Source organism: Lipotes vexillifer, unplaced genomic scaffold (genome assembly GCF_000442215.2).
Source record: "Lipotes vexillifer unplaced genomic scaffold, Lipotes_vexillifer_v1.1 scaffold498, whole genome shotgun sequence".
In the NCBI taxonomy this organism is placed as follows: domain Eukaryota; kingdom Metazoa; phylum Chordata; class Mammalia; order Artiodactyla; family Lipotidae; genus Lipotes; species Lipotes vexillifer.
Window position 1 is genome coordinate 932171 of NW_006793744.1, and position 15654 is coordinate 947824.

The window sequence follows — 15654 nt, forward strand, 5'->3', positions numbered from 1 at the left end:
AGGGAAAGAAAAAAGATAAAGTTGAAATTCTACAGCCTAAGTGGTTGTTGTAATAGGTTATTAGCCTTGTTGTAGACTTTAACTGTACAACTACAATTCAGGAATGCAAAAATATACTTTTTATTTTTACAAAATTAAACTTTACGGGACTTCCCTGCTGGCGCAGTGGTTAGGAATTCACCTGTCAATGCAGGGGACACAGGTTCAAGCTCTGGTCCGGGAAGATCCCACATGCTGCGGAGCAAATAAGCCGATGCACCACAACTACTGAGCTTGCGCTCTACAGCCTGTGACAAGAGAAGCCAACGCAATGAGAAGCCCACCCACTGCAATGAAGAGTAGCCCCCGATTGCCACAACTAGAGAAAGCCTGCGCGCAGCAACGAAGACCTAACGCAGACAAAAATTAAAAAAAAAAAAAAATTAAACTTTACCTGTCCACAAGCCCCCATTTCCATTTAGCAGCAGAAAAAAAACAATCTTTCCACTTAAATATTAATTGTCTTCTGGTTTAAAATTTAATTTCACTTTAGAAATTACTCAGACATTGTGGGATTTAAACTCTTCGGCATGACCTCTGAGTGCAGGTGCAGGAACTTGTTATAAATAGAAAAGACATTACAAAAGAGTAAACTAGTCAGCATAGGGTGATAACTTTCCTTTTAGGAAAACAGGATTAGATCCTTGCCTCTACCACACAAAGGATAAATCCAAATATGAAAACAAAGCTTGTAAGCTACTAGAAGAAAATCCAGAGGACTATTTCATGGCCTTGAAGTAGCGACAAGAAAAATAAAATAATTAGTATAAATTAAAAAAACACAGAGATTAAGTGATCCCAATTTTAAATAATGAAATGATCTGACTAAAAACCATACTTGAATTAGTAAGAAACTTTGATGATGTGACTAGATATAAAATAGTCAAAAATCATTCCCTATTCTCTATACTAGTAATAATCAGAAAATTAAAAATTAAAAAACTATTCCATTCACAGTTGCAACCAAACTATAAAATATTTAGGAATAAACTAAGAAAATAAAGGATATATATGGTAATCTGAAGCAAACATCATATTATGTAAATTGGTAGATATTTGTATTGTATATATGTTCCCATATTTTTAAATTAAAAATTAGAGTATGTCAAATTAATGACTATTCTCTTGTGATATTGTATATGAGTCTTTTACGAAGTTTATTGTTGGGTGACTTTACAACAATTAAAATGGTTGCAGTGCATAGGTCTGAGTTTTTTGGTGTTATTTGCTTTATTTTCTTTCTTACTTTTTTGGTAACTAATTTGTTTGTTTTAATTTTACTTGGGAATTAACTGTTCATTGCAATAAACAGTATGAAATTCTCATAGATAGTGTAGGGTTGGGGCAAATATCTCTCTGCAAACCACTCCAAGTGTTGAGAGATGCAATTCGGGATCTTTTTTTGGGAGCAGTTGTGCTCAGTGGGGCAGGTAATAACGCGAAAATGACTCTTATCTCCGTGCTGAGTTATCTATTTTGCAATATAGAAAATAATGAGTGGCACCAGCCAGCAATGCTGGTATGACTTTGCATTAACAACAGGAGAGTTTAGTGGCATACAAAGAGGAAGTTAGGGGAAAACAAAACAAAACGTTGTCTTTATCCCTAATACAGGAAACAAGACAATTGTAACGTCACTGAGTTCCCCAATTGAGCAAATATTTAATCATATCAACAACCTGCCTATATTTATTATGTACTATTGAAAGGATATAAAGGGATTATATGAGTCCACCTTTAAAAAGCAAAACATGATGTTGCTGGGATTTGATGACTCAGAAAAAAATAAGTAAAAGTGGAGTGAAATGGGGCTCCTATTCTTCTGATTTTTCTCCCTGACACATTGGCTAAGAGTTTTCCTATCAAGGAAGCTGACTTCTTTGGACTTGTATTAGACTAAGGAGCGAAGGTGAACATGTAATTTATAGTACCTTAAACCAGCAAGTCTAGTTTTTCACCAATTCGATACTATGTATAGTTTCTGTTTCACTTGGCCAGGAATTTCCTAGCCTTGTGGTAACAGTAAGATGTTCAAAAAGGAAAATCAGAAGGAGATTTTAGTTCCAGAATTTGCAAGTTGAATTTAGAAAATATCCACTTCAGTTCAAGCAAGGAAATTTACATATGCACACAAGTAAAAGAAATTTTAAAAAAGTTTAGACCTTGTTGTTTCATCAACGTAAACATACATGTAATCAGTTTTCTTAAGAACCTTCAAATAGTTTTTGTTTTTGCTTTAAGCTATTATAGGACTGCAATCTGCTATCTGCATTCTGAAACATGAAAAGCTCTGAAAACCTTTTTGTAACCTGTGTGGTGGTAAAAGCTGGCCTGACACGAACTTATTTGGCAGTAAAAACTACTAAGCTATTTATAATCTTTACACATCTGACTTCATGCGAATATGATTCACCGCAAAATTATTGTTTGGGGATGCTACCATAGTATTCCCAGGGGGTGTTATATAATATGAAGTATATGCATTATTATCTTTTTCAAATCTGAGAAATTCTTAATTCTGAAACATATATGCCCCCAAGGTTTTGGATAAGGAGCTATGGTCCTGTATATACTGCAACAAATATTCTTAATATCTTTGTTTTGTTAGGCTGAATTTATATCATGTACAATTTATTTCTAAGTCAGGTTTTCTGGGTTTAAATCCCTGTTTTGTTATTTATTAGCTGTAGCTGTACTTACATTTTCTCAGTGGTCAAATGGAAATGATAATAATTGGAGGTATTCTGAGGATTAAGTGAGACAACATATGCAAAACACTTAGAACAGTTGGGTAATTAGTAAGCATTTAATACATGTCAGCTATAATTTTAACAGAGTGTACCAATTTATATTTCCAACAACAGTGCACCCATCTTTCTGTGCTCTTGTCTACATTTGGTATTATCTTTCTTTATAACCGTACCGTTTCTAATGTGCTATGCCCTCCCCCAAAAGATATCCCATTTTTGCTTGCATTTCTTTGATTTCTAGTGATGTTGAAAATATTTTCATACTTTATTAGTATTTTAATACTCAGCTACTTTTCTTGAGTATCATACTTTTTAAAAGATCTCTGTTGAAGTAATATTAAAATATTTACATTTACCTCAGTGTTTGCAAGTTTCTTTCCTCTCTTCCTTTCTCTTTTTCTTTTTCCTTCCCCTCCTCCTTCCTTTCTTCCTTTTTTGCTTTCTTTCTTTCTTTTCTTCCTTTTAAGAGTTTAATCCTTCTAGGATTCATTTTGAATATGACTTTAAAAAATCCTATATTGTTAACCAGTTGCCCCAGTGCCAGTTACTTAATAATCCATCTTTTTCACCACTGATTAAAAACTATTTTTATCATATGCAAATTCTTTGTCTTTTTCTAGACATCATACATTATTCCTTTGATTGACCTATTAATTCCCTTGCCAACACTATACCGTTTAAATTTCTGCTATAGGTCAAATACTACCTATTTTTATTTTTCAAGAATTCCTTAGATATTGATACATTTTTATTCTTCCAGATAAAACTCAGAATTATTTTGCAAAATTTTCAGCAAACCTGCATTGGGATTTTGTTTGAAATTAACTTGGAGAAAATGGACATATTTCAAAGTTGAGTCTTTCCATTTGTTCAAGGACATGAAATATGTTCCCATTTCTTTTTAAAGTTTCATAAACTTTAAAGTCTTTGCTAATAGCTACAGCTAATTAACAAGTTCTGAAATATGCATGCCTTTTTAGTTTATAGCAAATTGAAAACTAAATTAATATGTGAGAACAGTTAACCCTTGAACAACTTGTGGGTTAGGGGCACCGACCCTCCGGGAAGTTGAAAATATGCATATAACTTTACAGTCTGCCCCCTGTATCCACGCATTCAACCAACTGGGGGCCAGTGTAGTCCTGTAGTATGTATTTAGTGAAAGAAATGCACATCTAAGAGGACCCTTGCAATTCAAAGCTGTGTTTTTCAAGGGCCAACTGTACCTTCATCGGTACGAGGGAGTCGTTATGGACAGAACGAATGACTCAGAATCCATATGTTGAAGCCCTAACTCCCCAGTGTGATGGTACTTGGAGATGGAGCTTTAAGGCGGCAATTAGGGTTAGATGAGGTCATGAAGATGGGGTCCTTGCGACAGGTTAGTGCTCTTATAAGAGACACCAGAGAGCTAGCACTTGCTCTCTCTCTCCCTGTGCTGGCACAAAGAAGAGGTCGCATGAGCTTCAGTAAGAAGACAACTGTCTACAACCCAAGGCGAGAGCCCTCACCATAAACTGACAAGCTGGCACCCTGATTTCAAGACCTCCAGCCTCTAGAACGGTGAGAAAATAAATTTCTGTTGTTTAAGCCACCCAGTCAATGGTATTTTGTTATGGCAGCCCAAGCAGATTACACTAGCAGTGTGTATATTAGTATTCCCCCCGACTTGGGGTTACCCTCAGCTACACAAGTTAATCACAGGCCAAGGAAATAGTACAATCAAATCAGCTAGCGTGGCGATGGAAGGGGCTACTTAGAAAGGGCTACTTCACAATGAGTACTTATTTTATTGAATTGCTTTCCATGGGGATCAGTTTTTTAAAAGTGAAGGTTTCTAAGTCTCCTTACTCCCTCATTCAAAAAGGAAATAATTTTTTTATTTCTACAGATGAATTGTGTTTTTCTAGAAGTGTTGGCTTTTCTATTTTACTGCACAGAAGAATCTCAATGAGAAAACTGTCAGTGGTGTTTAGCGACCACAATATTAATACTTGAGCATATCTGGGAGTAGCAACATATAGGCACCTTTCTGGTCATTCTCTATAGTTCTGGAACACTTCAGAGTTTGCTAAAGGCATTCACATGCAAATTTTTCTTTCATCTTCAAAATAAATTCAAATGAAGTGTCAGTCTCATTTTATGGATGGAGGAAACTGAGATTCAGAGAAATGAAATGTCTTTTTGCAGGGTGGCATAGAACTAGGGCCAGATTTAATATATTCCAGTGAATGAAATGTTTTCTGAGAACTTAATTGTATGTATATTGTGGCCCCTAACCTAGGCCTTTCTCTCATGGGATCTCCTCTCAGCAGCTAGGGTAGCTGTCTGGCTACCTTATACCACTCTGTCCTCAGGCCAAGTAGCTTTTAGTGCCCCCAAAGATCCAGCCCACCACTGGACTCTGAACCTCTGGGCAGATGTGTGGTGTCATCTTTCCTAGAGGCAAACCTCTATCTGCCTGTCTCTACCATGCCCCTGCTGGGCCAGCGATTCAGAGGGCTTCTCTTGACATCTGAGGTGTTTGCGTGGCAAGCTCTCCTTCGACTCTTCCTCTCCTACTTTACTCCCCCTTCCAATTATTCTGCTTTGTATACACTAAGAGGGAGCTTTAACATTTGATATTAGGTCCAAATAAGAAGCCAGGCAAGTAACATGAAACCCACAGGCCTTGATTTACTCATTGTCCTACTTTATCCTGAACCAAACCTCTTACTAGTGGAGTGAAACAATGTCCCAAATTCAACACAAGATTTGTTGCTTGATGAAGTAGAAACAGGCAAAAACATTGTTGAAACAGTAGGAATTTATAAGGAAGAATAATGAAAATAATGCCACATTTAATTGAAAAACGAGTGAATTGTAAATCAAGTTCTTCTTTGAAAAGGCAAGTGACATTTAGTCCCAACTTTGTATTGACTGTGTATAGAGAAGATAAATCAGGAGTGAGGCAGGCAGTAGTGACTGTCTTAGGAAAAGTGACTTTTAAAAACTTTTGTTCTGAGAATGATTTAAATCTATATATCTTGTAAACTACACAGAAGCATGCACATCATCAACAACTTAAAAGTTTATCTTTGAATTTAAATCTGCAGGCACCTTTTGCTTATTCTTTATAGGAGCCTTGTCTTATTTTATCACCTTTAGATTTATTATGCCCCAGAAGTAAAAAATGGATGATGTCATACAGAGGAAAAAAGAGTAGGTACTTTCAACACTTTGGGAATATTAAAGTTGTTCTAAATATTTTCATTAGAACTCCACTGGAACCTCTGTGTTAAAGTGGTACAGAATTACCAAATCAAAAGGTCCTGGTATTTCATTAGCAACAATGTTCTCAGGAGAGATGTTAATGAATACAGCTATCAGCAAAGATCCAGGCAGGGTATTTTCTGAAATACTTTGACATCAGGGCCCTAAACTCAAGGAAAAGAACAACAGAATTTTCTTTTATAGAATATAGAAAAGAAGTATTGTGGTATATAGTTAGAAGAACACAGGACGAGGTGATGGGGAACTACTGCATTTTAGTTTGGGTCCTGAGATTTTAACCAAGTCATCTTTCCAGGTTTTAATTTCCTCATCTGTAAAAGTGGAGATAATAATTCTTATGTCATAAAATATCTGGAATGATTAAATAAAATATCTGATATCAAAATGGTATGAAGTGGAGAAAGAAAGAGAAAAAATTTATTGAGGGCTCAGTATACACCAAGTACTTTAGTTACAGGTGGGGCTCTTAAGAGAGATCAACGCCCATGATTTAGGTCCATGATTCCACCACTTTAAAATTTTAAATCAAATCATTAATAAAAATGCTTTTAATTAAATTTAAATAATCCGTATTTCACTCTAAAAGAAACTTTCTTAATATTAATATATTTTTAAGGCTTACTGTTACTAAATCTCAAAAGCAAAGTAAATCAACAGTGGAAAATAAAAATACTTTCTATAAATATTTCCTTCCAAATGTGTCTTGTGTTGGCAGATTAATGATAATTCAGAATAAAAATCATCTGTATAATGTTTTATACTTTTTCAAAATACTTTTCAAAGGGAACACTAAATTAGATGTAATAAGTTAAATAAACGTAGTATTTAAAATTTAACAACAGAAAAGTCTGACACATTGTTATATTTTTCTGTTGGTTAAAGACTATTTTATGGATGGAATATAAATAATTTCATACAACATTTTAAAACATTCTGAAGACAAAACTTCCCCAAACAGAAAGTTAATCCAAAATGTTACCCACTGGATTTGAAAAAAAAAAAAAAAAAAATCAAAATACGCTGAAAGAACAATCAGTTTTTCCTGAAAATAAAATTCAGTAAAATCCAAAAAATTCAACATTACAGATTAAAAGTTTCAGCTCTAAAAATCGGAAAACTATCTAAGAACTACGTAAGACATTTTCTTTTTTAGTAACTGCATATGTATATTCATATTTACTTTTTAAGAGTAATCTTATTAAAATATAAATATCGTAAGAGTTTAATACATATTTCAATAATGTACTTTTCTATTTAAGCACACACATATACATACAAATATTTAGGAAGAACCCATATCACCTTCTGGTTATAGATGATTAAAAAACATCTGATAAGGTCATAGTCTTTTATTTGATCTTATATAGAAATAACTTGAAAGTTAGACACATTTTTAATCATATCGGTATATAATTGGGTGAGATTTTATTTTCAGTAATTTTTCATAGTTTTTATTAGGATGATTAGCTAGTTATGAGAAAAATAATTTAAAATTAACACTCGATATTTAAGTCTAGTTAGAATATATATGTTTATAAAACTAAATATCTAACCAATAGATAGATATTTTGTTTCTTAGATGAGGTAGATAAATTAAAATATCCTAGAACATGATCTGAACTTAAAAAAGAACAGAAAATAGCAATCACCAGTTCAACCTGTATGAATCAAACAGCTGGAGAGTTCTTTTTATTTTTGACATATATGCTGTATGTTTCAAGTACAAGGCCTCTGAAATTCATTTTCTGCTCCCCAAAACCTTACTAAATTGAAATTCATATTTTTCATTTACTTACTCATTATTTAATCTACCTAGGGAACTTTGCTCTTCAGACTAAAGACATTTGCAATTAAACCAAAGATTACTAGTTTTTCATTTTTTAGGTTTAAGTAGAATTTTCCCTTTACATACCTTAAATAGTAAAATGTATTACAAAAAGCTATTATCTTCAGAGGTTGTACAATAAATAATTACTTAGATGATAAAGAGTTAATAAAAATTTCAAGGTCTGCTAAAGAATTATGAAGCTCATCATTCATATCTTGACTTCTAAGAAAACTTTTCAGAGTATCTAAAGCGGTTATTGCCACATTTTTTGATGGTAAAGGGAGTTCGGTTCCCAGAGATCCACCATCATCCTCTTCATCAGAAGTATAAAATCCAGTTTCATCTGATTTACTTTCTTTGGTCCATACGGCATCATCACTTGGTGCTGCTTCACATGTCTCTAAATCATCATCCAGGGCAGCATACTCTTCTATGGATAAGCCTTCAGGAAATTCCACTCCTGCCGCCTGGGCATGGACAACCAAATCAAGACCAGTGTCTGTCTCTGCATTTGTCTTGTCACCTTCTCCCTTTTGAGATTTGAATCCTGCCTCATCATAGCTCTTAACAATAGTCTCTGGGGTGACAGCCCTCCAACAGAGATGCAAGGTATCAACTGCATCTAGCAGGGAAAACATAAATTCTTTGCTGCCTTCAACAGAGCTTAAAAATTTCTTAATGAGACAATGTCGATATTTGATTTTAAGGCTTTTAATAACACCTTGCTTCATGGCTATAAGTTTGGAAGATAAACATGACGGAAAGAACGCTAACTCAATGGATTTTAGGTTTTTTACCTCTGGATGTGCAGGAAACGATTCAACAAAAATCACCACTCTTCTTTGCTGGGCTTGAAATTTCTCATCAAGCTTCCGCATCCATTGTTCAAATACAACTGAGGTCATCCGTGCCATTTTGTTAGCTTCATAATACACAGGCAATGACTTTACGCCTTTGAAACAATGTGGATTTCTGTTCTTTCCAATGATAAGCAAAGGAAGTTTCTCTGAGCCGTCCATGTTTGTCCCAACCACCAGAGTTATTCTGTCTTTGCATAACTTGCCAATTGAGCATGTTTCTCCTTTAAATGCAAATGTATTTGTAGGCAACATTCGATAAAGCAGCCCAGTCTCTTTTACATTAAAAACATTTTTAGGATGATAATCATTTAAATAATAAGGAAGTATGTTTTGGTGCCAGACATCTGAAGGGTCTACTGACACACCTGTAGCTTCTACAGGTTGAGCTCTGAATACTAAACCATACCTGGATTTAAAGCGATCCAGCCAACCATTGCTGCACTTAAAATCATTATGTCCCAGTTTCTGGGCAAAATCATTAGCTTTTAGACGCAACATTGGACCATTAACTGGTACATTCAGACACTGGGCGATTCGATACCACCTCATTAGTGCCTCTTCCAGATCTGTGTAAAAAGCAGTTCTCAGTCTTTTTCTCTTTGGATCAAATCTCAGAGATTCAAAGGCTTCTAGAACCTTGTCTTTATTCTTCATAATAGAAGACAATGAATTTTTCTTTATTCCATATTCAGCTGCAATCTCTGCTTTTTTCTTACCACTTTCTACTGCATTGATGATGTCGATCTTTTCTTCAATGGATAGACTTTTCTTTTTCTTCACAGTTACGGGCAGAGTTGAGGCATCCACAGGAGCCTCTGCCATCTCACCCTGTGCTTATGTAGAGATGTCTTCTCTTTCTGGGTCTGTTTCTTGAAGAAAATTTATTTTCCGGTATGATACAAGTTGCTGCTTTCTATTCCACTTCATATATTAAAAGTCGGTAAGTGTCTAATAGTATTCCTCAGAAAATGGATGAGTAAGTAATTTCTTCAAAGGATCTGAATAAGAAAAATGTTATCTGCAGCTAGAAAATTTTAGAAGAGAAACTTCCTCCCCAGGACCTTGTGTAGCTCAGTTTATAGTTTATTCGGAGTTCCAGAAGTCAAGCTAAAATAGAAATCTCATTATGTCAAACCTGTCCAGTCCTGCTGATGTATTTTTGGAACGTCAATCCTTTAAGATGATCCATTTTATCCATGCGTGCATTCAACCTCCTCTTAATTCTCCACAGAAGGCCTCAGAGATAAGAAGAAAAGCATCCAGTAATTTCATGCAAAATGTTACCCATTAATTTCCAAGTCTCTTTAGGATGGAGAAGAAAATGGTAGAACCCTTCTAGGACTTGACGATATCCTCCATCTCTTGAAATATTAAAAAAAAAAACAATTTTAACAATGATATGTCAACTGAATATCAAAAGATATTTATACTAATTAGTTATGCTTTTGATAATAATGAAAAGAATGGGAACATATTTCTAAAAATACAATAACTAAAGCTTCCAGGAGAAATGCTTACCTCCTAAATGGTGTCTCTGTGAAAAGCTCTCTAGCTCTGCCCTGAGCCTTTGAATTCTCACTTGCCTTCGAATGCTTTGTAATATATACTTCTGAAATAAATCAGACAAATTTAACCTGTTTTGAAAGTGTGAGCTTACCAAAATTAAAGAACTAAAAATGATGCTGGATAGATCTTTGGTGGCTATTTTTTCCATGAAGTCACAAACTGCCCCCTCTGACTTCTCTAAAAGAAAAACACAGTCAGACAGTGGTCACAAGGTCCAACTTTTAATAGCACATGGGAGACAGTGTCTCTTTTATAGGAGTCTGGTACAAAATGCTTCACTAAAAATCAAACCAAGGGATTCCATTACAAATTTTAAAAATCGAAATCTTATTCTATCTAAATGCTTAAAAATCTAGTAACTTTTTATCAATTTGACACATTAGCTGGATGCACAAAGGCCAAAAATACTTGACAAAATGCATAGGAATAAACAAATTACTGAGAAGATATAATGCAGAAAAAGACCTAGATGAAGAGTTAGAAGGAGAGAGACTATGGTCTTAACCTCTCAGGACTTCCACTTCTTTATCTGTAAAATAAAGGGCTTATCATAGTGTAAGGAGATGGGCTTTGGTGCCAGACACACCCGAATTGACAAGTGACTCTGCCATTTAGTACTGAATGTGATCCTGGGTAGTTTATTTAACCACCTGAAGCCTTGGCACCCTTATTTGTAAAATAAGGGTAACTATAGCACGTACCTCGTGGGGTAATTGAACATTCAGTGAGATGGTGTAAAGCACTTAGCACAGTATTTTGCACCTTACAGAGTATTCAATAAATGTTTGATGATCTCAGCATCATTGTCTTCTCTCTAATGTTCCTTTCATCTGTGTCAATCTATAAAATTCAGAGATTTAATGAAATCGTACTTTGAATAGAAGCAAGAATCCCACCTAAAACATATACTGAAAGCAGAGCTCTTCTTAAGCCAAATAGTACTGTGAGAACAGTCACAGGGCCCCAGGTGGGCTCGCCTCTACCTTCCCAGGTAGCATCTCCCCTACCGGAAACCACAGTCTTTGGGCCTCCTGCAGGCCAAGGAAACAAGCTAATTTGATGAACCCGTGTTACTTCCCTGTGAGGGTGTGGGCACTCCATTCCTCTAATTTTTCTCTGTCCTCCGAGGTTTCAAGATGACACATGCATTTGACACATTCCATATCCAACTGTTAGGGTGGTCTGACCTTTCTAAGTAAATAAGATTTGACCATTCAACTAAAAAAAAAAATCTTACTCATATATGGGACCTCCCTGTATATTTTTCTGCAATTTCCTATAAATCTACCATTATTTCAAAATTAAAAATTAAAAATATCTTGCTCTCATTAGGAAGATACCAATCTTCAGAAATTTAGGTAGCAAGAACCAATTTCTTAAGAAAAATCAAGCAAAACTACTCTCCAAAAGAAAGAGGGAATCTCTTTCTTCTTTCTGTTCTTTCCTTTCTTCCTCTTTTCTTCTTTCCTTCCTTTTTCCCTTCTGCCTTATTTCATTTGTCAGAAATAAACCCTATCATCTCAAATAACAAGGATTACAGAAAAGTGACTTGAATTTTCTCCCTTACCCCATCCCAAATAAAGCAATGTAATATACACATCAGAGATTACTGATTATCTTGATCGAATTGAAAATAGTGATATGTTTATTTAGGAAGATAGTTTTTTTCTGAAGTTAACAGTATATTTTTCCTTCTTGAACAGTAGTCAAATCTACAGTTTTCCATGGTAAGATGCAATATATCTTTATTCCTGAAACAACCACACTTCTAATGACAAACCAGACATGCTAAACTTTTTCCCCAGCAAAGAATAAGGCACCAATACTGCCTAATTAACGAAGCTGACATTTTCCATTCTCCCACAATACAATGGCTGGGGTACTTTTTTGCAGGGAGTGATGGCAGCAGCTAATATTTCTTAGAATATTCATTCTCTCAATTAATTAATCATTCTCTCAATTAATCATTCTACCCCTTGAAAATATTACAAGAGAAATGCTGTACTACATGTTAGGAACAACCTTCTCTATGTCAACAGTAAAGCTAACTAATGACTAAGAACAGGCAATTCACTAAAAAAGACTTACCAACTGAATTCCAAATAAAGAAAACAATGGTCAGTAATAAGAGAAATGTAAATCTTCCTTCAAAACAGGAGATACCTTTTTGTTTTTGCTTTTATTTACCAGAACAGCAGTATCTAGTGTTTGCCAGGATGCAGTAACATAGGTTGCTAGGAACCTATGTTAAATAAATTGGTACAAAGCTTATGGAGGGCAAATTAGCAATACAGTACAACAACCTTAAAAAAGGGGCTTCCCTGGGGGCGCAGTGGTTAAGAATCTGCCTGCCAACGCAGGGGACACGGGTTCGAGCCCTGGTCTGGGAAGATCCCACATTCTGCAGAGCAACTAAGCCCGTGTGCCACAACTACTGAGCCTGCGCTCTAGAGCTTGTGCTCCACAACAAGAGAAGCCACCGCAATGAGAAGCCCCTACACTGCAACGAAGAGTAGCCCCTGCTCGCCACAACTAGAGAAAGCCCACGCACAGCAACGAAGACCCAATGCAGCCAAAAATAAATAAATTAAAATAAATAAATATAAAAAACAACTTTAAAAATGTGCATAAGTTTTATCCAGCAAGTCCATACCGAGGATTTTATCCCCTCCCCCCAAAATTGTAGATGTAAAAATAATCTAGCTTACAAATATATTTATTTTCTATTGCTGTGTAACAAATTAACACACATTTAATGGCTTAAAACAACACCCATTTATTATCTTACAGTCTGTAGCCAGAAGTCCAGGTGGGCTTAACTAAGTCCGCTGCTTCAGGTCCTACAGGGCAGAAATCAAGATGTCAGTCAGACTGGGCTCTTATCTAGAGGCTGCAGGAGAATCTGTTTCCAAGTTCATTCAGGTTATTTGCAGAATTCAACTTCTGTGGTTGTAGGGCTGAGGTCCCTGGGTTTTTTGTTGGCTGTGAGCAGAGACTGCTCTCAGCTCCTGGAAGCCTGCCTCAGGTACTTGCCTGTGGCCCTCTTTATTTCAGCAACAGAGAACCTTCCTCATGTCAAATCTCTTTCATGCTTCAAACCTCTCTAATTTCCTCTGCTGCCACCAGCAGGAGAAAACGCTCTGCTTTTAAAAGTTCCATGTAACATAATTAAACTTAAAAGCTTTTGGACAGCAAAGGAAACCATACACAGAATGAAAAGACAACTTACTGAATGGGAGGAAATATTTGCAGATGATGTGACCAAGAAGGGGTTAATATCCAAAATATATAAACAGCCCATTAACTCAATATCAAAAAACAAACAACGCAATTAGAAATAGGCAGAAGACCTAATTAGACATTTTTCCAAAGAAGATACGCAGATGGCCAACAGGCACATGAAAAGATGCTCAACATCACTAATACTCAGGGAAATGCAAATTAGAGCCACAATGAGATACCACATCACACCTGTCAGAATGGCTATCATCAAAAATAATAAAAAATGTTGGCGAGGATGTGGATAAAAGGGAACCTTTGTACACTGTTGGTGGGAATGTAAATTGATGCAACCAATGTGGAAAACAGTATGGAGGTTCCTCAGAAAACTAGAAACAGAGCTATCATATGACCCAGCAATTCCAGTGCTGGATATATATCTGAAGAAAACAAAAACATTCATATGAAAAGATACACCCACCCCAATGTTGATAGCAGCATTATTTACAATAGCCAGGATATGGAAGTCACTGAAAGAGAATATTTAATGATATGATGGAAATTCCATAATACATTAAGTGGAAAAAGCAAAATACAAAACTGTATGCCAACAAATACAACATACACTGAAAGTTACATGAGGGCAAAGGCTCATGGCTATTCCTACGGTGCTTAGTGCCCAGGAAACAGTAGGTTCTTAATAACGATCTGTTAAATAAATGAAGAAAAAAATACTCACAGAATAAAAAGATACTGACCAAAATGTTGAATGTTAACTCCAGAAAATGGAATTATGAATAGGTTTCTTTTCTTTTAGTTAAAACAATTTCTACTCTGATGTTCTACTCATTCTACTATTCATGGGCTTGTTTAAATGTTCCATTAATCAGTACCCTCTAATAAACGGTTTATTTCCAGAGAATAACACTGTGCAATCAGTAACTAAATATCTCTTCATGAAAAGGCAGCTGTCAATAAACAGTGATAAAATTCATGTGACACTACCAGAATTCCCCTAGAAAAGAAAAATAGCACCTTCTTCTTCCAAGGAAATATTGATAAGCAGAATACAATATTCAACATCTAAAGCAAAGAGAAAAGCTTGCATGCACATTTAATTCACTCAGAAAGGAAAAGTAACAATATCCTTTAACCCGTTGCCTCCTTTCCTTCCGGGTCAATAAGTAAAAGATAGGCTGCCACAGTTCCCCACAAGCCAAGTGAATAAATGGTACCTGATTTTTCTAAAGCTGAATAATAGCCAATAGCAGTGCAAAGGTAAATGAGTAGATAAGCCCCATGTCATAAGCATATGTGACAGGCAGCTATTCCCTTTTTGTCTTACTTCTCCAAACACAATGGCAATTAAAAGAAAAGTAGTAATCTTTTGTTCTTCCTAAGGAGAATGGGCAGGCAGAATTCCCCAAGTTGTAGGGAGAGGGGGAGACAGAGATAGAGATAGATAGAGAGAGAGAGAGAGAGAGAGAGAGAGAGGAAAAAAAGTCTCCATCTAAGCAAGGTTAGGTTTAAAATAGTCTTTGAGTTATTATGAAAAATTTTCCCCAAACCCAAGAATAATGGCTACTTCCTTTTTCCCAAAGAAAGTGCATAGACTTTCACTGTTTTCCATCTACTACTAAGTTCCATTCTGTTCCTATATAATAAGAGCAGTAATTATCCTAGATTGGAATCCTTTTCTTATAATTGAGAAGCCTAACAGGATGGCTTTGAACAGGAAAATCCACAGTAAACTGTAGAACTTAAGTTAAATGAATCGGCATATATATTCATCCATTTAAGATAAGGGCCCTTTAACCACAGATTTATGTTTTGGGATTTCATTAGGGTTTTTGTCAGAGAAGGTGTCCTGGAGATTTCAGACAATAAATATTGTTATTTACTTTTGAAATATTCGTGGTGTCACGGGTATCTACTCTTCACAGATATGGGAAAGATTATCTGTACAGGGATGTACAGTTCATTACGCTGAAACTCCCTACAAATTTGGAGAAGCAGAGTTCTTCCTTCGGGCACTTAGTCATTAAAAATGTCTTGTCGCAGGTGAGAATTATGGTCTAAAGAGGGGTAGGTCCCACGGAGTGCACTGTTGCCTTTGGCA

At 35.6% G+C, this 15654-nt stretch overlaps 1 protein-coding gene across 1 annotated transcript in view; it reads right to left on the reverse strand.

Annotated features, from left to right (window-relative positions):
- Positions 1–7929: 7929 nt before the first annotated feature.
- TIGD4 (tigger transposable element derived 4) overlaps positions 7930–15654 on the reverse strand; it is an 8653-nt gene continuing 928 nt past the window's right edge. Inside the window, exons 2-3 of the mRNA XM_007466708.1 lie at positions 14571–14576; positions 7930–10109 (exon numbers count right to left, since the gene is read on the reverse strand). Coding sequence (XP_007466770.1) covers positions 8034–9572 — 1539 coding nt within the window. The 5' untranslated portion in view covers positions 9573–10109; positions 14571–14576 and the 3' untranslated portion in view covers positions 7930–8033. The remainder of the gene's footprint in view (positions 10110–14570; positions 14577–15654) is intronic.